The sequence below is a fragment of the Eutrigla gurnardus genome (assembly GCF_963514095.1).
Source record: "Eutrigla gurnardus genome assembly, chromosome: 10".
NCBI lineage: Eukaryota > Metazoa > Chordata > Actinopteri > Perciformes > Triglidae > Eutrigla > Eutrigla gurnardus.
The window spans coordinates 29,272,240-29,297,606 of NC_139924.1; the positions used below are offsets into that span (position 1 = coordinate 29,272,240).

At 49.1% G+C, this 25,367-nt stretch overlaps 2 protein-coding genes across 2 annotated transcripts; both read left to right on the top strand.

The window, feature by feature from the left end:
• Nucleotides 1-1,717: 1,717 nt before the first annotated feature.
• On the top strand, nt 1,718-11,162 carry LOC311019942 (uncharacterized protein). Its single transcript, XM_084019608.1, has 5 exons — nt 1,718-1,775; nt 7,328-7,586; nt 8,188-8,221; nt 9,373-9,553; nt 9,778-11,162. The coding sequence occupies exons 1-5, from the start codon at nt 1,721-1,723 to the stop codon at nt 10,146-10,148; spliced, it is 900 nt and encodes a 299-aa protein (XP_083875734.1). The 5' UTR covers nt 1,718-1,720; the 3' UTR covers nt 10,149-11,162.
• Nucleotides 11,163-11,984: 822 nt separating this feature from the next.
• Nucleotides 11,985-25,332, top strand: LOC311019751 (uncharacterized protein). Its single transcript, XM_084019321.1, is given in 18 exon segments — nt 11,985-12,408; nt 12,909-13,071; nt 13,182-13,331; nt 13,828-13,988; nt 14,422-14,598; nt 14,693-14,834; nt 15,011-15,198; nt 15,304-15,445; nt 15,787-15,964; nt 18,512-18,737; nt 19,239-19,401; nt 19,506-19,655; nt 21,746-21,906; nt 21,987-22,163; nt 23,177-23,318; nt 23,405-23,594; nt 23,596-23,837; nt 24,620-25,332. Coding segments are annotated over 18 exon segments (3,108 nt in total). The 5' UTR covers nt 11,985-12,237; the 3' UTR covers nt 24,805-25,332.
• Nucleotides 25,333-25,367: the final 35 nt, after the last annotated feature.

Genomic DNA, 25,367 nt, shown 5'->3' on the forward strand with positions numbered 1-25,367 from the left:
GAACCAGAACCAGGATCCTGAGCAGGACTTCTGGTGGTTTCTGGGAGAAGTTCACATCAGTGGTGAATAATTGATCGCCTTTTGGATTCCTGTGTTTTCTTCTTTTCCCATGACAGTGATGGGAGGACTCCCGAAGACCTGGTCCTTTAAGAATCCCTCTGTGGACACCGTTGTGTTCCCAGGGTCTTTAATGGAGACCGAGAGGGACTGAGAAAGACCCCATTGTATATGCTCCCCTTTCAAAAGGAGCCGGAGCAATGGAGCTCTCACTGCTCCCAGATAGGGAGGGGGGGTCACCGAGGGGGTCCAGGACTAGAAAGAGGGGCGTTCTCCTCAAAAACACAAGGCTGGATGGGTCTGGAAGGAGAGAATGTTTGGGTCTGGGGGGGATGGGAGCTCCAGCAGGACTCCCAGTCCAGGTTCTACATCTGATTCACCAAACAGGAACCCATAAAGTCTAGTGGACTGGTTCCTCAGAGGTCTACATGTGGTCTAGTATTAGTATTATTCTAATTATCATGATTATTATATCGTTATCACAATAATACTTATTATTATTGTAATTATTGTAGTTGCTGCTTCCCAACCTGTTGATTTCATGAGACCGCCTGAAGTTTCAGGTGCTCTGCTGCCCCCTGCTGGTGACACAAACGAAGTCCTCCTAGCACATCAGACCCGGACCCAGGGAAGGTCTTGTATTCACTCTCATGCATGGTTAAATGTGCTTCATTTCTTTTGTTATGTGGACTCAAATCCTTTTGTGTAGAATCAATAAAAAAAAATATCAATAATATAAAATCAATAATATCATCCATCTGTCGATGAGCTCATCTTTAGAACCCTCTAATCAATGTTACGTCTGATATCCTGTTTCACTGGATCCACTTCAAGTCCTGAACCCTCAGAGACTCTGGATCCGCTTCAAGTCCTGAACCCTTTAGAGACTCTGGATCCACTTCAAGTCCTGAACCCTCAGAGACTCTGGATCCACTTTAACTCCTGAACCCTTTAGAGACTCTGGATCCGCTTCAAGTCCTGAACCCTTTAGAGACTCTGGATCCACTTCAAGTCCTGAACCCTTTAGAGACTCTGGATCCACTTTAACTCCTGAACCCTTTAGAGACTCTGGATCCACTTCAAGTCCTGAACCCTTTAGAGACTCTGGATCCACTTCAAATCCTGAGCCCTCAGAGACTCTGGATCCACTTTAAGTCCTGAACCCTTTAGAGACTCTGGATCCACTTCAAGTCCTGAACCCTCAGAGACTCTGGATCCACTTTAAATCCTGAACTCCCAGAGGTCCAGGTCCAGGTCCAGGTCCAGGTCCAGGTCCAGGTGTGGGCAGATTAAATCCACATCAACAGGCATGCAGCTGTGCAGGAATGATAATCCCTCTGTTCTAATCTGGCGGAGCGGCAGGTGGTTTGGGGGGGGGGGACTCGTCGGGACCCAGTTGGGATGGTGGTCTGATGATCAGCTGTTATCTGGTGTTGTGAGAGGCTTTAATCTGAGCGGTGCAGTCTGGGAAATGTCCAATGGGACATCTGCTGGAGGAGGAGGACTGATCCCTCGCTGGTCTCGTTATCCGGCTCTGATATGATGTTTACGTGTCTATGAACGGGGGCGGGTCCGACCCGGTTTACAGAGCCCACATAGTGGGATTATTCTCTCTCTCTCTGTCTCGTCTGGCAGCATCAAATCCTCTCATTCAGTCGCCGTGATGACCACCGACATGAGCGCCGCCGGCGTCCATCGAGGCTTCCTCAGGAAATATGGTAGGCCTGATCCTGGTCCTCCATCCCTGATCCTGGTCCTCCATCCCTACATGACCCTGGTCCTCCATCCCTACCTGATCCTGGTCCTCCTACCTGATCCTAGTCTTCCATCCCTACCTGACCCTGGTCCTCCCTCCCTACCTGATCCTGGTCCTCCATCCCTACCTGACCCTGGTCCTCCATCCCTACCTGACCCTGGTCCTCCTACCTGATACTGGTCCTCCATCCCTACCTGACCCTGGTCCTCCCTCCCTACCTGATCCTGGTCCTCCATCCCTACCTGACCCTGGTCCTCCATCCCTACCTGATCCTGGTCCTCCTACCTGATCCTAGTCTTCCATCCCTACCTGACCCTTGTCCTCCCTCCCTACCTGATACTGGTCCTCCATCCCTACCTGATCCTGGTCCTCCTGGTCCTCCATCCCTACCTGACCCTGGTCCTCCCTCCCTACCTGATCCTGGTCCTCCATCCCTACCTGACCCTGGTCCTCCATCCCTACCTGACCCTGGTCCTCCTACCTGATACTGGTCCTCCATCCCTACCTGACCCTGGTCCTCCCTCCCTACCTGATCCTGGTCCTCCATCCCTACCTGACCCTGGTCCTCCATCCCTACCTGATCCTGGTCCTCCTACCTGATCCTAGTCTTCCATCCCTACCTGATCCTAGTCTTCCATCCCTACCTGACCCTTGTCCTCCCTCCCTACCTGATACTGGTCCTCCATCCCTACCTGATCCTGGTCCTCCTGGTCCTCCATCCCTACCTGACCCTGGTCCTCCCTCCCTACCTGATACTGGTCCTCCATCCCTACCTGATCCTGGTCCTCCTGATACTGTTCCTCCATCTCTACCTGATCCTGGTCCTCCTGATACTGGTCCTCCATCTCTACCTGATCCTGGTCCTCCTACCTGATCCTAGTCTTCCATCCCTACCTGATACTGGTCCTCCTACCTGATCCTAGTCTTCCATCCCTACCTGATACTGGTCCTCCTACCTGATCCTAGTCTTCCATCCCTACCTGACCCTGGTCCTCCATCCCTACCTGACCCTGGTCCTCCTACCTGATACTGGTCCTCCATCCCTACCTGACCCTGGTCCTCCCTCCCTACCTGATCCTGGTCCTCCTACCTGATCCTAGTCTTCCATCCCTACCTGATACTGGTCCTCCTACCTGATCCTAGTCTTCCATCCCTACCTGACCCTGGTCCTCCATCCCTACCTGACCCTGGTCCTCCTACCTGATACTGGTCCTCCATCCCTACCTGACCCTGGTCCTCCCTCCCTACCTGATCCTGGTCCTCCATCCCTACCTGACCCTGGTCCTCCATCCCTACCTGATCCTGGTCCTCCTACCTGATCCTAGTCTTCCATCCCTACCTGATCCTGGTCCTCCTACCTGATCCTAGTCTTCCATCCCTACCTGATCCTGGTCCTCCTACCTGATCCTAGTCTTCCATCCCTACCTGATACTGGTCCTCCCTCCCTACCTGACCCTGGTCCTCCATCCCTACCTGATCCTGGTCCTCCATCCCTACCTGACCCTGGTCTTCCATCCCTACCTGATCCTGGTCCTCCATCCCTACCTGATCCTGGTCCTCCATCCCTACCTGATCTTGGTCCTCCTGATACTGTTCCTCCATCTCTACCTGATCCTGGTCCTCCTGATACTGGTCCTCCATCTCTACCTGATCCTGGTCCTCCATCCATGATCCTGGTCCACCATCCCTACCTGATCCTGGTCCTCCATCCCTACCTGATCCTAGTCTTCCATCCCTACCTGACCCTGGTCCACCATCCCTACCTGATCCTAGTCTTCCATGCCTACCTGACCCTGGTCCTCCATCCCTACCTGATACTGGTCCTCCATCTCTACCTGATCCTGGTCCTCCATCCCTACCTGACCCTGGTCCTCCATCACTGATCCTGGTCCACCATCCCTACCTGATCCTGGTACTCCATCCCTACCTGATCCTAGTCTTCCATCCCTACCTGATCCTGGTCCTCCATCCCTACCTGACCCTGGTCCTCCATCCCAACCTGACCCTGGTCCTCCCTCCATGATCCTGGTCCACCATCCCTACCTGACCCTGGTCCTCCATCCCTACCTGATCCTGGCCCTCCATCCCTACCTGATCCTGGTCCTCCATCCCTACCTGATCCTGGTCCTCCTGGTCCTCCATCCCTACCTGACCCTGGTCCTCCATCCCTACCTGACCCTGGTCCTCCATCCCTACCTGACCCTGGTCCTCCATCCCTACCTGATCCTGGTCCTCCATCCCTACCTGACCCTGGTCTTCCATCCCTACCTGATCCTGGTCCTCCATCCCTACCTGATCCTGGTCCTCCATCCCTACCTGACCCTGGTCCTCCCTCCCTACCTGATACTGGTCCTCCATCCCTACCTGATCCTGGTCCTCCATCCCTACCTGATCCTGGTCCTCCATCCCTACCTGACCCTGGTCCTCCATCCCTACCTGATACTGGTCCTCCATCCCTACCTGATCCTGGTCCTCCATCCCTACCTGACCCTGGTCTTCCATCCCTACCTGACCCTGGTCCTCCATCCCTACCTGACCCTGGTCCTCCTACCTGATACTGGTCCTCCTACCTGATACTGGTCCTCCATCCCTACCTGACCCTGGTCCTCCCTCCCTACCTGATCCTGGTCCTCCTACCTGATCCTAGTCTTCCATCCCTACCTGATACTGGTCCTCCTACCTGATCGTAGTCTTCCATCCCTACCTGACCCTGGTCCTCCATCCCTACCTGACCCTGGTCCTCCTACCTGATACTGGTCCTCCATCCCTACCTGACCCTGGTCCTCCCTCCCTACCTGATCCTGGTCCTCCATCCCTACCTGACCCTGGTCCTCCATCCCTACCTGATCCTGGTCCTCCTACCTGATCCTAGTCTTCCATCCCTACCTGATCCTGGTCCTCCTACCTGATCCTAGTCTTCCATCCCTACCTGATACTGGTCCTCCCTCCCTACCTGATACTGGTCCTCCATCCCTACCTGATCTTGGTCCTCCTGATACTGTTCCTCCATCTCTACCTGATCCTGGTCCTCCTGATACTGGTCCTCCATCTCTACCTGATCCTGGTCCTCCATCCATGATCCTGGTCCACCATCCCTACCTGATCCTGGTCCTCCATCCCTACCTGATCCTAGTCTTCCATCCCTACCTGACCCTGGTCCTCCATCCCTACCTGATACTGGTCCTCCATCTCTACCTGATCCTGGTCCTCCATCCCTACCTGACCCTGGTCCTCCATCACTGATCCTGGTCCACCATCCCTACCTGATCCTGGTACTCCATCCCTACCTGATCCTAGTCTTCCATCCCTACCTGATCCTGGTCCTCCATCCCTACCTGACCCTGGTCCTCCATCCCTACCTGACCCTGGTCCTCCCTCCATGATCCTGGTCCACCATCCCTACCTGACCCTGGTCCTCCATCCCTACCTGATCCTGGCCCTCCATCCCTACCTGATCCTGGTCCTCCATCCCTACCTGATCCTGGTCCTCCTGGTCCTCCATCCCTACCTGACCCTGGTCCTCCATCCCTACCTGACCCTGGTCCTCCATCCCTACCTGACCCTGGTCCTCCATCCCTACCTGACCCTGGTCCTCCATCCCTACCTGATCCTGGTCCTCCATCCCTACCTGACCCTGGTCTTCCATCCCTACCTGATCCTGGTCCTCCATCCCTACCTGATCCTGGTCCTCCATCCCTACCTGACCCTGGTCCTCCCTCCCTACCTGATACTGGTCCTCCATCCCTACCTGATCCTGGTCCTCCATCCCTACCTGATCCTGGTCCTCCATCCCTACCTGACCCTGGTCCTCCATCCCTACCTGACACTGGTCCTCCATCCCTACCTGATCCTGGTCCTCCATCCCTACCTGACCCTGGTCCTCCATCCCTACCTGACCCTGGTCCTCCATCCCTACCTGATCCTGGTCCTCCATCCCTACCTGATCCTGGTCCTCCATCCCTACCTGACCCTGGTCCTCCCTCCCTACCTGACCCTGGTCCTCCATCCCTACCTGATCCTGGTCCTCCATCCCTACCTGATCCTGGTCCTCCATCCCTACCTGACCCTGGTCCTCCCTCCCTACCTGACCCTGGTCCTCCATCCCTACCTGATCCTGGTCCTCCATCCCTACCTGATCCTGGTCCTCCATCCCTACCTGACCCTGGTCCTCCTACCTGATCCTAGTCCTCCATCCCTACCTGATCCTGGTCCTCCATCCCTACCTGATCCTAGTCCTCCATCCCTACCTGACCCTGGTCCTCCATCCCTACCTGATCCTGGTCCTCCATCCCTACCTGATCCTAGTCCTCCATCCCTACCTGATCCTGGTCCTCCATCCCTACCTGACCCTGGTCCTCCCTCCCTACCTGACCCTGGTCCTCCATCCCTACCTGATCCTGGTCCTCCATCCCTACCTGACCCTGGTCCTCCATCCCTACCTGACCCTGGTCCTCCCTCCCTACCTGACCCTGGTCCTCCATCCCTACCTGATCCTGGTCCTCCATCCCTACCTGACCCTGGTCCTCCATCCCTACCTGATCCTGGTCCTCCATCCCTACCTGATACTGGTCCTCCCTCCCTACCTGATCCTGGTCCTCCATCCCTACCTGATCCTGGTCCTCCATCCCTACCTGATCCTGGTCCTCCATCCCTACCTGATCCTGGTCCTCCATCCCTACCTGATACTGGTCCTCCCTCCCTACCTGATCCTGGTCCTCCATCCCTACCTGATCCTGGTCCTCCATCCCTACCTGACCCTGGTCCTCCCTCCCATACACAACACAACTTGTTGTTTTTTATTTATTAATCTTCTATTTTTGTTTTAACAAACCACCTTAAAATCTGCAGATTCAACACAAAATGATTTGATTCCATCTTAAAAAAACAACAAAACAAAAAACAGTGACTATGATGTTTCATATTCCTCTTGTGTTTGTAATCTGATAAAATAATAATAATAGAAAACGAGTGAATGTGGTCTTCTAGAACAGCAGCTCTCTAATCCACAGAGAGGAATTATGGGGGATTAGAAGACTTCCTCTTAAAGAGATGCATATGTCATAGGTGTGTGTGTGTGTGTGTGTGTGTGTGTGTGTGTGTGTGTGTGTGTGTGTGTGTGAGAATGTGTGTGTGTGTGATTCCGTGTCCTCCAGGCTCAGATTATAGACATAATCTGAGAAACAATCCAGATGTTTGCCGGCATCTGTTTCAATGCTGTTGCCGTGACAACAGCAGTGCATTTAAACTTCAGGCTTCACTGTCCTGAGAACAGTCACATTATTCCCACGATGCATCTCTGCTTTGATCACAATGCTGTCGGTCCAGTTGATCGGGATTTCAGGCCGCATGCCGTCGCTTCGTCTTTGTATTGATCTAGTCGTCCAACAGACCAGAAAGCAGGGGATGCTTTAGGGGGCGGGGCTTACCTGCTGATTGACAGGTCACTACCACTGACAAAAGATGATGAGCTCCGCCTCCTTCCTGCCTCTCTCTGGTTGGTTGGCCTCGCTGCAGGCGGCTTCATGTTCAAGCAGTGGAAGGAGAAGTTCCTGGTCCTGACCCTGGAGGGAAGCCTGCTGGTGTGCCGTGATGCAGAGTCCCCTCCAGACCAGGTGGTGGCACTGCAAACCAGCTGTGAGTCCATTGTAGAGGGAAGGGAGATCCTGGACCTGCCGAAGCTGCCTGCTGGCGGCCGGAGGGACTGCAGCTTCGCCCTGATCCTCCCTCAGAACAAGTTCCTGCTGCTGCTCACGGAGACCCCCGAGGACTGCAGGTCCCCCCCCCACACACACATATATATATACATATACACACACATGCACACACATATACACACACACGTATATAAACACACATATACAAACACACACACACACACACACACACACACACACACACACACACACATACACATATATACACACACATATATATACACACACACACACACACATATATATATACATATACACACACATGCACACACATATACACACACACGTATATAAACACACATATACAAACACACACACACACACACACACACACACACACACATATACACATATATACACCCACATATATATACACCCACACATACACACATACATGCACAGACATGCGCTCACACACAGTTTGTCCCCATTTGGTCTCAAAATGAAAGCGAGGCCCCACAATGTGAATGTGTTATGTCCCCACATGACCGTAAAACAAACACACCCACACACAGAGGATTAACTTTGGCCTAGTGATTATCTAACTACAATCCAGGTCTGCAATCCAGGTCTGCAATCCAGGACTCCTTTGTCCCACTGACTAGGACTTCACCTGCACTCACACTTTCTCATCATGACTTGTCATTTTTCCTTTCACAGTCTGTGGCTGAACCTGATCAGGAAAGTGAGAGAGGTGAGTCAGCAGTTTTTCCATGTTTCTATTGTCTAGTCCAACCCCGTCGTCATGTTTCAGTTTCTAACAGTGTGTTTATATACACGTTTATATGTAAGTTTATAACAATAACCTGAAAATCTGAAAACAGAAACATCAACTTCCTACTCAACCAAGTTGAGACTAAACTCCATAGTTAGGTTGAGACTAAACTACATAGTTAGGTTGAGACCACTAAACCACATACACTCAACAAAAATATAAACGCAACACTTTTGTTTTTGCTCCCATTTTTCATGAGATGGACTTAAAGATCTAAAATTCATTCCAGATACACAATATTACCATTTCTCTCAAACATTGTTCACAAATCAGTCTAAATGTGTGATAGTGAGCACTTCTGCTTTGCTGAGATAATCCATCCCACCTCACAGGTGTGCCACATCAAGATGCTGATCTGACATCATGATTAGTGCACAGGTGGGATGGATTATCTCAGCAAAGCAGAAGTGCTCACTATCACACATTTAGACTGATTTGTGAACAATGTTTGAGAGAATGGTAATATTGTGTATCTGGAATGAATTTTAGATCTTTAAGTCCATCTCATGAAAAATGGGAGCAAAAACAAAAGTGTTGCGTTTATATTTTTGTTGAGTGTAGTTAGGTTGAGATCACTAAACTACATAGTTAGGTTGAGACTAAATTACATAGTTAGGTTGAGACCATTAAATTACATAGTTAGGTTGAGACTAAACTACATAGTTAGGTTGAGACCACTAAATTACATAGTTAGGTTGAGACCACTAAATTACATAGTTAGGTTAGTGGAAGTTAGTTAGGACATCAGTCTCCTGGTTAAAATCTTGTGTTCTCTGACCCGTCACCCTTCCAGACATCCTCCAGACCTCCTCTAGACCTCCTCCAGACCTCCTCTAGACCTCCTCTAGACCTCCTCCAGACCTCCTCTAGACCTCCTCTACACCTCCTCCAGACCTCCTCCAGACCCCCGCTACACCTCCTCCAGACCTCTTCTAGACCTCCTCTAGACCTCCTCCAGACCTGCTCCAGACCTCCTCCAGACCTCCTCCCTACACTGGGGGCTTCCATCATCTTCTGTGTCGCTGTGAAACGGTGAACTTGTGTGACCTGGTGTTGGTCTTGTGTTCTAGGGTGTCATGTCGCTCGTGAGCCAGCAGAGGCAGTGCAGCATCACTCCCTGCATCACCGACAGAGACCCGCTGCCCGACTCGTCCAGCGACAAAGAGCCTGGGTCTCCCAGGATCTGTGAGGGGACCCCTCCTTTGTCTGGAGTCCTTGAGCGGGGGGGCTCCTTCAGAGATTCTCTTAAATGTGTGTTGATCATGTTTTCTTCATCGGTTTGTGATTTATTTTCAACAGTTATTACATTTGTAATAGTTATTATTATCATGATTATTATTGTTATGTAGCAAGCAGTTTTCTGTAGTTACAGGGAGGAGCCAGTAGAGGGCTCCAGGTTCAGGGTTGATAGCACATTAAAGGGGAATAAATCCCTCGTTAAAGTTGACATTCATCATATTACTGTGCTTCCACAGCGAGTGGCCCCCGACGGCCCCTGCGCAGCATCTCCGTGGTCCCCCCTCACCGGGTGTCAGATTGTCTTCGCCATGGCAACAGCAGTGATGCCCGGGCGGTGAGGGCGGTGTGCCTGCTGATGGGAGGGGCGGCGGCCTCCTCCGCTCTGGGCTACCTCACCTCCTGCCCCCCCTCCTCCCCCCTCGCCAGCCGGGCCCCGGAGATCGGCCTCGTGGCCGGCGGCGGGGGCGGGGGGGGCTTCTCCGAGGTCGCCGCCGGAGGCTCCTTCCACGCCTGCAGCCAAGACGTCGACTCGCCGCACTTCAACAGCTTCGACTTCGAGGGCGACTCCGACTTCGATGCTTTCGACTGCGGAGGATTCGCGTTCTAGCCGGCGATGTGTCGGTTCCTGCTGATCCCGTGTCGGTTCTCCTCCGTGGTTCAAGGGCATCAAGTAATCCTTCATTTAATATCTCGTCTATGAATGAAGGTGTTCTTCCCGGCTTCACGCCCCTAACCCCCAGGCCGATCCGTCCTACCCCCCTGAACCAGGGCCACGCGATCCAGTTCACCACACAGAGGATTATGAGGACATTTAGTCTTTTAACAGTGTTTCTCTCCTCATTTTATACTTTTTCTTTTTTTAATTTAACCTCTGTGAATACCCCCCCCCCCCCATGAGATGCAGTACGAAGGTGAACTCTGAATAAACACCGCTGTCACCATGACTGTGCGTTTCTCTCCACATCAGCAGAGGAGGCTGACAACCTGATTGGCTGCATGTGCTTCAAAACAATAACAATCCGTTGGGGTTTATGGCTCATATGCAGCTGGATGTGGACCAGGTCCAGGTTTTACATGAGTGCTGAGATCAGCAAAACATGGTGTGAAATCAAAGCCTCCATTCACATTTCTATTTAGAGATCCTTTTTGATCATATCTTTTTATTCTTTTTAAACACTTGTGTTTATCATGACACTATTGTGCTGGTTACCAACGAGGCCACGCCCCTTTAATGACATACTTTGTGGGTTTGTAATCGAGTTACATACAGATTATGTTCATTATAATAATTGAAGTCCAGATTCAGATTAACAGCAGCTCTGTCTTTAACATTGTAAAGTTGTTTGTTTTAAGAGCTTTTTAAGAAGACTTGAAACTAGAGATTGAGACCATAAACTCATGTTTACAATGTTTACTGAGATAATACATCAAGAGAGAAGTAGGACCATTTTCTCATAGACTTCTATACAACCAGAGAGGAGTCGCCCCCTGGTGGCCAGCAGAGAGAAGTAGGACCATTTTCTCATAGACTTCTATACAACCAGAGAGGAGTCGCCCCCTGGTGGCCAGCAGAGAGAAGTAGGACCATTTTCTCATAGACTTCTATACAACCAGAGAGGAGTCGCCCCCTGGTGGCCAGCAGAGAGAAGTAGGACCATTTTCTCATAGACTTCTATACAACCAGAGAGGAGTCGCCCCCTGGTGGCCAGCAGAGAGAAGTAGGACCATTTTCTCATAGACTACTATACAACCAGAGAGGAGTCGCCCCCTGGTGGCCAGCAGAGAGAAGTAGGACCATTTTCTCATAGACTTCTATACAACCAGAGAGGAGTCGCCCCCTGGTGGCCAGCAGAGAGAAGTATGACCATTTTCTCATAGACTTCTATACAACCAGAGAGGAGTCGCCCCCTGGTGGCCAGCAGAGAGAAGTATGACCATTTTCTCATAGACTTCTATACAACCAGAGAGGAGTCGCCCCCTGGTGGCCAGCAGAGAGAAGTAGGACCATTTTCTCATAGACTTCTATACAACCAGAGAGGAGTCGCCCCCTGGTGGCCAGCAGAGAGAAGGCAGCTTTAAGGAGCTTCTGATTAAAATCCGTAGTGTACAACTGATGAAACGTTTCACACTAAAAATGCAGGATTATGGGATGGATGCTGCAGGATGGAAGTGGATCTCTGACAAGATTAAATACGTTCAACGGTGTTTCCAGCTTTTGTTGTATTTCACACAGATTTGATGTGAAATGATGAAATCAAAGTCAAACTAGAAGTCTTAACGACGACACACACACACACACACACACACACACACACATTGACGGCAAAGTAAACAGAGTATGTTGCATAACTGTAACATGCCGACGCTCCACTTGTTTACCAGAAGTTAGGTGAACTTTTATGAATTCCTGTCAACCTCTCGTCCACCGACGTCGTGGTAGAGAGAGGAAGTAAAGAAGACGTGTTTCTGTTGTATAATTAAAGTTCGATGTTTGCTTTGTCGGCCAGAGAAAAGAAGAATAATGAGGTGAAGGTGCACTAAAGGCACACCGGAGTCACATGACTCACCTGTGGCCTAATGCAGCTCTTGTGCCAACTTGTCGTTAGACGCCCACATTCAGACGTGATACTATAATTACAGGTAAAGAGAGAGTCTCAGGGAGCTCCGAGTGGGGAAGTCAAAGTAAACACAGCAGCATGGACGCGTCCACCACGCTGATCCTCGCCGGGTTCGTCCTCGCTCTGCTGTGGCTGCTGAGCATGAAGACCGGCAGGAAGCAACGTTTGCCTCCGGGGCCGTCGGGGCTTCCTCTCGTAGGGAACCTGCTGCAGATGGACAAGAACGCACCTTTCAAAAGCATCCTCAAGGTGAGAATGCTGATTTAAAGGTTGAGTAGGTGTTTCTATTCAGGAACACATTCCGTTATATTACTTGAAAACCTTGTAACATACCGACAGCAATTAATACATTAAATGCTCTGATATAAAAACATTTTAAAAATGTCATCTGTGTCTGTGGAAGGACTGTAAAAACCATGTCCAATCAAAAGAGACGGAACAGAGAAAATGTTCGGACGGCCTGCCCGTCAATGCTTACTTCCCGATTGCACTCTGCCGATCTCGATCACTCGTTTGACATTCTGGGGGCGGGGCTTTGAACAGAGTCTCTGTGTTTTTTCTAAATGACCTACTCTGCCTTTAATGTCGTACTGATTCTTAGCTTTGATTGCACATTGGCACCCGAACAATAATATTTCGTTGGGCGTCTCAGCCACCGTCCGTCCTTCCGATGTGCCTCTGAAGGTCTTCTGAAGGACGAACTTGGACACAGTCTGTTTATCTCCTCGACATATCCTGTGTTTACGTAGTTGAGTGAAACCTACGGTCCGGTGATGACGTTGCACCTGGGCTGGCAGCGGATCATCGTTCTGGTGGGCTACGACGCCGTGAAGGAGTCTCTGGTGGACCAGGCCGATGACTTCGTAGGAAGAGCACCACTTCCATTCCTGATCAAAGTCACCAAGGCCTACGGTAACACAAGGCACTTCAAACCCATCAGGGGATCGGGTGGTTCGTTCACAATTTTATGTCTCTGTATCGGGTCTGGCTGGTCAACGAGCAGCTCCTTTCTTTTGTGTCAGGTTTGGCGATCAGTAACGGCGACCGCTGGCGGCAGCTGCGGCGTTTCACCCTGACGACGCTGAGAGACTTTGGGATGGGACGCAAAGGGATGGAGGAGTGGATCCAGGAGGAAAGCAAACACCTGAGGGCCAACATAGACACGGTCAAAGGTGAGTCCCTTTGTGGTCCAATCAGTGTTGATGGGAAATGTTGTCATTCCCGTTGTGCATCATACCGGCTGAGAGAGCTGAACTATTTCATGTACCGGGATGCGTTGCGTGTGAGGGGGGGAGTCCTGGTCAGACCCTCTTGCAGGACTAATGCAGCCTCAAAGGTGACACACTGTGTCAGACCTGAATCACAGCTTCAGTCCCAAACGGTTTCTGAAGCCTGAGTTTCAGGACAATGAATGAAATATGATTCCTTGAACTAAATATACCGAACAGACATGAAATTGTTGAATCATCAACATGATGATTGAACAGAGAGTCTAAAATTAAAAAGGTTGCCACAGTCTAAAAACACCCAGATAACGAAGGATACAAGGTTTCAGGCACTTCATAAACATTGACATGCCTGTATTGAGACAAAATTCATGTTTTGCAAATGCTAATTTGTTTCTTCTGAAAGGTACCGGTCTTAACAGGTGTTCCTCTTCTCCTGCAGACAAGCCCTTCGACCCAACCTTCTTGTTGAGCTGCAGTGTGTCCAACGTGATCTGCTGCCTGGTGTTCGGCCAACGCTTCAGCTACGAAGACAAGAAGTTCCTGCACCTCCTCGGCATCATAGCCAAGGTCTTACAGTTCCTGAGCAGCCCCCTGGGTCAGGTGAGTGAAGGTCATTTACTACTTTTAGTAAGCAGTTCTGAAGGTCCTTAAACCTGCATTCTCTCTGCTGGCCACCAGGGGGCGACTCCTCTCTGGTTGTATAGAAGTCTATGAGAAAATGGTCATACTTCTCTCTGCTGGCCACCAGGGGGCGACTCCTCTCTGGTTGTATAGAAGTCTATGAGAAAATGGTCCTACTTCTCTCTTGATGTATTATCTCAGTAAACATTGTAAACATGAGTTTATGGTCTCAATCTCTAGTTTCAAGTCTTCTTCAATCCAGCATGATGTTCATTTAGTACATTATGGTCCATTTAGAGTCCACCAGACCAGAAAGCAGGGGATGCTTTAGGGGGCGGGGCTTACCTGCAGATTGACAGGTCTCTACCAATGCATTATGAAGCTGTCTCCATAATGTGCTTCCCTCGTACAGATGCACAACATCTTCCCCTGGCTGGTGGAGCATCTGCCCGGACACCAGCACTCCGTCTTTGCACATGTGGAGGAGGTGAGGGACTTTATCAACGAGAAGATCCAGGAGCACAGAGAGACCCTGGACCCGAACTCGCCGAGGGACTTCATCGACTGCTTCCTCATCAGAATCAATCAGGTTGGTGAAGACCCTGTCTTCTACTTAACCGTATAAGTTGCCTTAAGGGTATTTTTTATTTTTGAAACATCTTTACGCCACCCGGTCCTCTCAGGAGAAGGACAATCCCAAGACTGAGTTCATCCATGAAAACCTGGTGTCCACAGTGCTGAACCTGTTCCTGGCAGGAACCGAGACCACCAGCTCCACCATCAGATATGGTCTCAGTGTGCTGATCAAGTACCCCAAGATACAGGGTAGGTAGAGGACTATGTAGAGGACTTTATAGAGAACTATATGTAGTCCTCAATATAGTCCTCTACATAGTCCTCTATGAAGAGGACTAGATAGAGTCTATGTAGCCTTTGAATATCACTGGAACTATTTTTTCTTTAATACCAGACTCAAATCTGTTTCTCTTGGTCCTGCACAGAGAGAATGCAGCAGGAGATCGACGGCGTGGTCATACCCGGTTCCTGCCCCACCATGGACCACAGGAAGTCCCTCCCCTACACTTACGCTGTGATCCATGAGGTGCAGCGCTTCCTGGACATCGTCCCTTTCAGCCTCCCTCACGTCGCTCTCCAGGACGTCTCCTTCCGGGGCTACACCATCCCCAAGGTCTGGTCCATCACATCCACCAGGTCCATCAGGTCCACCAGATCCACCAGGTCCACATCCACGGAGACTAGAGGAGCTTTCTAATGGTGCATTTTGTCTCATCAGGACACGATCGTCATCCCCATGTTGCACTCGGTGCTGAAGGACGAGAAGCAGTGGACGACGCCCTGGTCCTTCAACCCAAACAACTTCCTGGACCAGAATGACAACTTCAAGAGTAATCCTGCTTTCCTGCCTTTTGCTGCAGGTAAGAAAGTCTGTAGTCCTGGTCACAGGGTGTTTTCAGACCAAGCTTGTTGTTCTGAAACCTGGAGCTGTTTGGAAACAAACCAAACGGACCAAGACCTCCTACAGTTGGGGGTCTAGTCCTCCTAGTGTCAGGGGTCTCCTAGAGAGCTTCTAGAGTCAGGTTTTACTCAGTTTAGCTCAGGTTTAGCTCAAGTTCAGGATTTTGAGGGGTAGATGTTTCCGGAAATTTAAACATCCCACAAAATAAGTGTTGTCCTGATTGCAGTCTGAACCCTAATGGAAGTGGTCTACCGGTCTGAAGCCAGTCCTTGAGTCCTGGCGTTGCTTGTGTCTCCACAGGGAAGCGGTCCTGCGTGGGCGAGTCTCTGGCCCGCATGGAGCTCTTCATCTTCATGGTGTCGCTGATGCAGAACTTCAGCTTCTCGTGCTCCGGTGGCGCTGACAGCATCAACCTCACGCCGGCGTACAGCAGCTTCGCCAACATGCCACGCAACTACGAGCTCATCGCCACACCACGGTGAGGGACTCCGCCCGGACCGCCGCGGTGAGGGGAGGAGCTCCGCCCGGACCGCCACAGTGACTACACTTCTGTATCGTTTACTCCTCGTGTTTTGTTTTTTGTATATATTTGAATGAATTGAGGTTCTCGTGTGGACGGTAAAGTCTTTAACATATAGATGGATTTCATTTCAAACCTCTGCATCGCTACAAAAGTAAATAAACACGAGTCATTCTATAAATAATATGGTCATCAACGTCTCTTCTCTGGTAAAAACTCTTCAACACTGAAACACTCATGAAACGTGATATTACAGGTGATTTTAATCCGTATTGTGGGATTTATAACAATATGTACAAACATATATTTATGTGTTGAATGAATTCCAAACACCAAAACGTCAAAATACAGACCGAACCGTTTGTTCACTGAAATGATTCAAACAAGGAATTAAATAGAACTTGAGTTATTTCACTGGCTGTTAAATCCATAGTTCATCAAGTCAAAGCCTGGTCTGGTGGTCCTCCTGGGGGATCTGGTGGTCCTCCTGGTATTTCTGGTGGGTCTGGTAGTCCTTCTGGTGGGTCTAGTGGTCCTCCTGGTGGACCTGGTGGTCCTCCTGGTGGGTCTGGTGGTCCTCCTAGTACTTCTGGTGGTCCTCCTGGTGGGTCTGATGGTCCCCTTGGTGGGTCTGGTGGTCCTCCTAGTGGATCTCCAGAACGGAAGGTGGTAGAAACTTGAAACTGGTACCTTTGGAAAGCTCGTAACTGATCCACTTCATAATAACTTTGTTGGCTCCACCCCCACGTGTCGTCCTTTGTTTACCTTTTAACTAACTAACTAACTCCTCATTTAAGGGTTTCCACGGCTGTGGTGGAATAGTCTTTTTTGCTTAGGAAGGTTCCTAACTGAAGAAGTGACCCGGAAGTAAACAAGTGGCCGCCATGATAAGAGCTGTTCGGATTCTCTAAATGCAAAGGAAAGGAGCTCCAATGCTTCCTTTCAGAGCTCCTTTAGCATCGGATGCAACGGACCTTCCTATGCGAAGTGCCGCACACCTCGGCCGTTCATGAAAACAAACGATATGGCATTTGCATATTTAACAATAGGCTTGTTCGGGATGGTCTTGACTTGACTTGACTTACCACGCCGACGAGAGCTGCAGGTGTCTGAGGGGGCGGGCTCTAAAAGAGACGGCAGCCAAACGCCGTCAAGTCGGACAACAAAGTCAACGTGACTATGGTGCTCAAGCGATAGAACACAGCAGCAAACCAAAGAGGATATGTTTTATATATATATATATATATATACATATATACATAAATACATACATACACACACACACACGCACACGCAAGGCAACATGTGGAAGGCATTCTTTTTTCCAGTATATTTGTATTATCATTCTATGTTTGTATTAACCAGACCTCACATATAATAGGCCTACTCACAACACAATGCACGGAACTTTAGATCAAGCCATGAGATCAATGCGACCAAAATAAAAAGTATCATTTCAGCCGCCGAGTGCGGACCTGAACACACGTCATTGAACTTTTAACCAATGAGAACCATTCCGCTGCCAAGCGCCGCAAGAAGCGGCTCTTAAAAACTTGTTCCTGCGATGTTTTGGGTCACGTGATATGGTCGCGACCCTGTGACGTCTTTGCAGTCGGCTGCTAAGTCGGACACAATTCTAGCCATCATGCATCGCTTTCAACCCACAATCCATCACGTTAGGTAGCGCGCTGCAGGCGGCTACATCAAGGAGAATTCGCCTAATTACTTTCATGCAGACATATAGTAATTGGAATAGTGATGATAAATGCGTGTGGACAGTGATAATAATTTAATGGTGTTTTTATTTATTTAAATCATTACAAATGTTTGACAAAACGAAACTAAAACCACAAATGAAATGTAAATACAGCAAACGGTCAAACAGGAAGGAGAAGCTGCTATTCCTAACTCCTATTCCTAACTCCTATTCCTAACTCCTATTCCTAACTCCTATTCCTTGACCTCTGGGGAAAAGGTCACGGGGTTAAGGAAGGCGATAGGAGAACACAAAAGGATTTAGGAAAAGACAGCCGCGGTGCTCAGAGAATCTGACCAGACTTTCACTAAACTACGTCATTATAACGCGGCCGCTGATGATTGACAGCTGATCGGCGCCGGTGAGTGACGTGCGTCTGCGCTGGGGAAACTACAATAATGGACTACAAATAAAGGCGTCGTCCCCTCGTCCACATGTTGTTGGTTTTATAAGTAGCTGGTTCACTGACTTTCATTTTATTTTTGTTGTTATGAAATCAAACTGTGTTTATGTACTTTGTAAAACTCCTCCCTGTACTTTTATTTATTTTGTAATGTCGTAATATTATTGATAATAAAGTTAGAAAGTTAAAAAAGTGTTGTGGTTCTGTAGAACGTAGCACACATGACCACGTGACAAACACGTCTGAATGTTAAAGCTTCTAACTGGTCTGGAATCCGGACTCTGGACTCTGGAAGTCAACTTATGCGAACTGATCTCTGAACGTTTGTGTAAATCAAGTTAAAAAGCGCTCTGGTCGGAGCAGCGAAGCGGCTCTGCAGCGTCATGGAGATCTCGGTCCCCGTCTCGCTGGTCTGTGCGGGACTCGTCCTCGTCTTGTGGCGGTTGTTGACCCGCAGACGCGGTAGTCCCGCTCCGGGACGCGGTGGTCTCCCTCCGGGACCCGCGGGTCTGCCCCTCCTGGGGAACCTGCTGCAGCTGGACAGACGGGCCCCGTTCACCACCATGCTGAAGGTGAGTGACGTCACGGACACAGTCCGGTCCAGATCCAGATCCAGGTCCAGATCTAGGTCCAAGTTCAGGTTCCAGGTCCCAACAAACCGTCTAAACACTTTTAAAGTATCGAACGTCTACAGGAAGTGTTAAAATGATTCATTCTTGGCTCCTAAAGTTTCACCTGTTTGTCTAAAGGATGAAGAAATATGTTTGATAGAGTTATAAAAGTCAGCTTATGTGAAGAAGATCAGCTGATTGAACCCGGTTCACCCCAGTCCCCCCAGAGGAGTTAGACCAGTATGTCTCCCAGCTCACTGGACTGTGGAGTCCCATGAAGCTGAAGACCAGCTGAGAGATTTCCTTTTTAAGTCTCATTGTTCTTTTTATTTTAACTTCTCAGTTTCAGATCTAGTTTTGGGTTTGAGTCCCAGACCTGAGTCCCAGGTCAGAGTCCCAGGTCAGAGTCCCAGGTCTGTGAACCGGGTTTTGTGGGAATCAGATGTGTGTCTCTCTGTCCAGCTCAGTGAAGTCTACGGGCCCGTGATGACGCTAGACCTGGGTCCTCAGCGGGCCGTGGTCCTGGTGGGCTACGAGGCCGTGAAGCAGGCGCTGGTGGACCAGGCGGAGGACTTCACCGGCAGAGGACCCATCCCCCTGTTGATGAGGGTCACCCGGGGTTACGGTAACATTAGTGAACCATCGAGTGCTGTTCTGTGGGCTCAAAGTCTAGACCCCTTCATGGGGGGGGCGGGTCCTTCAGGGGCTTTTTCCTCTTTCGTCTTAAAGGTTTGGCGATCAGTAACGGCGAGCGCTGGCGGCAGCTGCGGCGTTTCACCCTGACGACGCTCAGAGACTTCGGGATGGGACGCAAAGGGATGGAGGAGTGGATCCAGGAGGAGAGCAAACACCTGGTGGACCGGATCCACGGGACGGAGGGTACGTATCTTCTACGGGGACGTATTTACACTCAACACCTCTAGAGTCTCCATCTAACACGGTGACGTATTTACGCTAAACACCTCTAGAGTCTCCATCTAACACGGTGACGTATTTACACTAAACACCTCTAGAGTCTCTATCTAACACGGTGACGTATTTACACTAAACACCTCTAGTCTCCATCTAACACGGTGACGTATTTACACTAAACACCTCTAGTCTCCATCTAACACGGTGACGTATTTACACTAAACACCTCTAGAGTCTCCATCTAACACGGTGACGTATTTACACTTAACACCGGTAGAGTCTCCATCTAACACGGTGACGTATTTACACTAAACACCTCTAGAGTCTCCATCTAACACGGTGACGTATTTACACTAAACACCTCTAGAGTCTCCATCTAACACGGTGACGTATTTACACTTAACACCGGTAGAGTCTCCATCTAACACGGTGACGTATTTACACTAAACACCTCTAGAGTCTCCATCTAACACGGTGACGTATTTACACTTAACACCGGTAGAGTCTCCATCTAACACGGTGACGTATTTACACTAAACACCTCTAGAGTCTCCATCTAACACGGTGACGTATTTACACTTAACACCGGTAGAGTCTCCATCTAACACGGTGACGTATTTACACTAAACACCTCTAGAGTCTCCATCTAACACAGTGATGTATTTACACTAAACACCTCTAGTCTCCATCTAACACGGTGACGTATTTACACTAAACACCTCTAGAGTCTCTATCTAACACGGTGACGTATTTACACTAAACACCTCTAGAGTCTCCATCTAACACGGTGACGTATTTACACTAAACACCTGTAGTCTCCATCTAACACGGTGACGTATTTACACTAAACACCTCTAGAGTCTCCATCTAACACGGTGACGTATTTACACTAAACACCTCTAGAGTCTCCATCTAACACGGTGACGTATTTACACTAAACACCTCTAGTCTCTAACTAACACGGTGACGTATTTACACTAAACACCTCTAGAGTCTCCATCTAACACGGTGACGTATTTACACTAAACACCTCTAGAGTCTCCATCTAACACGGTGACGTATTTACACTAAACACCCCTAGAGTCTCCATCTAACACGGTGACGTATTTACACTAAACACCTCTAGTATCCATCTAACACGGTGATGTATTTACACTAAACACCTCTAGTCTCCATCTAACATGGTGACGTATTTACACTAAACACCTCTAGTCTCCATCTAACACGGTGACATATTTACACTAAACACCTCTAGTCTCCATCTAACACAGTGACGTATTTACACTAAACACCGGTAGAGTCTCCATCTAACACGGTGACGTATTTACACTAAACACCTCTAGAGTCTCCATCTAACACGGTGATGTATTTACACTAAACACCTCTAGTCTCCATCTAACACGGTGACGTATTTACACTAAACACCTCTAGAGTCTCTATCTAACACGGTGACGTATTTACACTAAACACCTCTAGAGTCTCTATCTAACACGGTGACGTATTTAGACTAAACACCTCTAGTCTCCATCTAACACAGTGAAGTATTTACACTAAACACCTCTAGAGTCTCCATCTACCACGGTGACGTATTTACACTAAACACCTCTAGAGTCTACATCTAACACGGTGACGTATTTACACTAAACACCTCTAGAGTCTCCATCTAACACGGTGACGTATTTACACTAAACACCTCTAGAGTCTCCATCTAACACGGTGACGTATTTACACTAAACACCTCTAGAGTCTCCATCTAACACGGTGACGTATTTACACTAAACACCTCTAGTCTCCATCTAACACAGTGATGTATTTACACTAAACACCTCTAGAGTCTCCATCTAACACGGTGACGTATTTACACTAAACACCTCTAGTCTCCATCTAACACAGTGACGTATTTACACTAAACACCGGTAGAGTCTCCATCTAACACGGTGACGTATTTACACTAAACACCTCTAGTCTCCATCTAACACAGTGACGTATTTACACTAAACACCGGTAGAGTCTCTATCCGATATGTCCTAACTTCCCGACTGACTCCTTTTCTCCAGCCGGACCTTTCGACCCCACCTTCTTCATGAGCTGCAGCGTGTCCAACGTGATCTGCTGCTTGGTGTTCGGCCAACGCTTCGGCTACGACGACCACCACTTCCTGTCCCTGCTGCAGATCATCGCCGACGCCGTGAGACTGTTCAGCAGTCCCTGGGGTCAGGTAGGAGGACCAGGAAGTCCCTTCGTGGTGTTTAGAGAATATCCTCGGTTGGTTTGCAGATGATCTCTCTCTCCCCTCAGCTCTATAACATCTTCCCCCGGGTGATGGAACGGCTGCCGGGTCGACACCAGAACATGTTCACCAGAATCGAGAAGCTGAGAGAGTTCATCATGAAGATGATCCAGGAACACCAGGACACGCTGGACCAGGACTCGCCCAGAGACTACATCGACTGTTTCCTCACCAGACTCAGTCAGGTAGGACCGGACTCAGTCCATCAACCGGACTCAGTCCATCAACCGGACTCGGTCCATCAACCAGACTGAGGCAGGTAGGACCGGACTCAGTCCATCAACCAGACTCAATCCATCAACCAGACTCAGTCCATCAACCGGACTCGGTCCATCAACCGGACTCGGTCCATCAACCAGACTGAGGCAGGTAGGACCGGACTCAGTCCATCAACCAGACTCAGTCAGGTAGGACCGGACTCAGTCCATCAACCGGACTCGGTCCATCAACCAGACTCAGTTCATTAACCGTACTCAGTCCATCAACCGGACTCGGTCCATCAACCAGACTCAGTCAGGTAGGACCGGACTCAGTCCATCAACCAGACTCAATCCATCAACCAGACTCAGTCCATCAACCGGACTCGGTCCATCAACCAGACTCAGTTCATTAACCGGACTCAGTCCATCAACCGGACTCGGTCCATCAACCAGACTCAGTTCATTAACCGGACTCAGTCCATCAACCGGACTCGGTCCATCAACCAGACTCAGTCAGGTAGGACCGGACTCAGTCCATCAACCAGACTCAGTCCATTAACCGGACTTAGTCAGGTACTGTGGAGACATTGAGGTAGAAAAACATAAAAAAAAATGTATTCGAGGTTATATGAAAACGTATGTTTGAATATGCAAATGAGGCATTCTCTCATCAAATGTGTGCTAATTAGCATAAATGTCCAGTACAGAAATCTGAACGTTCAGTTCCAGATTCATAGTTCAAAAGTTTTTGCAGAAAGATACTTTTATATCACATTATAAATAAAAAATGAAATGTCAGAAAATGCTGTTTTCAGTACCTCAAATATGAAGATCTTCTTTTCTCTGTGTTCTATTATATATGTCATCACATACATTTCAAGCACTTTATTCTAAATCCAAGCACTTTTCAAACCTTGAAAACACCACACTCAAATTCAAGGTGGGTCCACCTTGAGTCCTGAATGGCGTTTTTAACGTCTCTTGTGTCTCGTCTGCAGGAAAAGCCCATTCCTACCACGGAGTTCCACTACGACAACCTGGTGTCCACGGTGTTGAACCTGTACCTGGCCGGGACCGAGACCACCAGCTCCACCATCAGGTTCGCCCTGAGCGTGGTGATCAAGTACCCCAAGATCCAAGGTGGGTCACAGAACCCGGTTCAGAAAGAGAGAATCTGAACGAGCCTCCGTAGACGGTTCTGAACTCATCGGTGTTTCCCCCTGAAGAGAAAATGCAGCAGGAGATCGACGCTGTGATTGGACAGGAGCGCGGTCCTCGCATGGAGGACAGGAAGTCCCTCCCCTTTACGGATGCGGTCCTCCATGAAATCCAGCGTTTCATGGACATCGTCCCCATGAACGTCCCTCACTACGCACTCAAGGACATCTCGTTCAGGGGCTACACCATCCCCAAGGTAGTCTGGTCTCACTGGGTCTGGGGTCGCTGATGCACAGAATAATTATAATAATAATAATAATAATAATAATAATAATAATAATGACGTCTTGTCTCAACAGGATACACTCATCATCCCCTTGTTGCATTCTGTGCTGAAGGAGGAGAAACAGTGGGAGACTCCCTGGTCCTTCAACCCCCAGCACTTCCTGGACCAGGACGGGAACTTCAAGAGAAACCCGGCCTTCCTGCCGTTCTCTGCAGGTCAGATCTGAGTGTCGTCTCTTTACTGAGCTGTGATTGGTTGAGGTTCCCACCAGAACATGTTAATGTGCTCTCATTTATTTTCCCATCAGGCAGTGCTGTAGCAGCTCTCCTCAGCCTCTCTCTAGAGAGCCCCTCCCTCCCCAAAATGCCTGGTCTGCTCTGATTGGTCGACCTCTTAGTGTGTTTATCTGTGAGCTGTGATTTAATATCAATAACCAGATGAAAAGGATGCTGAAATAACTCCATCATGATGGTGATCAGTAAAAAGTGCTGAGTCATGCTTTGTGTGGTCTGTCTGCAAGACCACAAGATAACTACTGTTAAAACGCTGGTTTTCTGAATGGAGTCTGGTTGATGGTGCTAGGCTACGCTAACATTGTAGCTGCTCCATCAACACTCCATATAAGGTCATCTAGACATAAATACAGCAGAGACCTTGTTGTTTGGACCACAGACAGTCTCTGGTTCCTCCACATAGTCTGGTCTGGTCTCTGGACCCATGTGAGCTACTATCTAGACCTCTGGGGGACCACAGACAGTCTCTGGTTCCTCCACATAGTCTGGTCTGGTCTCTGGACTAATGTGGGCTACTATCTAGACCTCTGGGGGACCACAGACAGTCTCTGGTTCCTCCACATAGTCTGGTCTGGTCTCTGGACTAATGTGAGCTACTATCTAGACCTCTGGGGGACCACAGACAGTCTCTGGTTCCTCCACATAGTCTGGTCTGCGGTCCTCTTCTGTTGACATCTTGGCTGGTTTCTGTGGTTCCCTCTCAGGGAAGCGGTCCTGCGTGGGGGAGTCCCTGGCTCGGATGGAGATCTTCCTCTTCCTCGTGTCTCTTCTGCAGCGCTTCACCTTCTCTCACGCTGCCGGCCCCGACGCCGTCGACCTCAGCCCTGAGTACAGCGGCTTCGCCAACGTGCCTCGCAGGTACGATGTCGTCGCAGCACCGCGCTGGTGACGTCACGGCTCCGATCCGGCCTTTGACCTCCGACCCGTAGAGCATTTGAGTATTATTATTATTATTATCATTAATAATAACAATACTATGCACTGACTGCATTTCACCACAAGAGGCCGCCTTCACACCAGTTAACAGCTTTTCCAACATCCATCAGACATGTTTTGATGACACATCTTCAGATCTTCCAGTTTTGGCTAATTTTTCTTTGCTCTCTTGACTCTTTGTATTCAAATTCATAAATCAGTTGATAAAAACCTAAACAGTATTGTTTACAAATGTATTTTATTGATGAAGAAGAAATATGTTTGAATGTTTTGTCCAGATTCCATCGACGATATTGTGACTTTGACAGGATCTACAGCATTTGTGATGTGATGAGTTCGAGGTAATCGGTCGATTCTGTTCTGAGAGAAAAAACCCGTCTGGTAGAAAAGTGAAAAACAAGAATGTATTAATATATTGTTGTTATGATGTAAGAACGAACAGACTTTTCTAAATGATTAAAATGGTACTTTTGTACATCCACTTTGATTCATTATTACCAAATTCAGCGGCCGTTT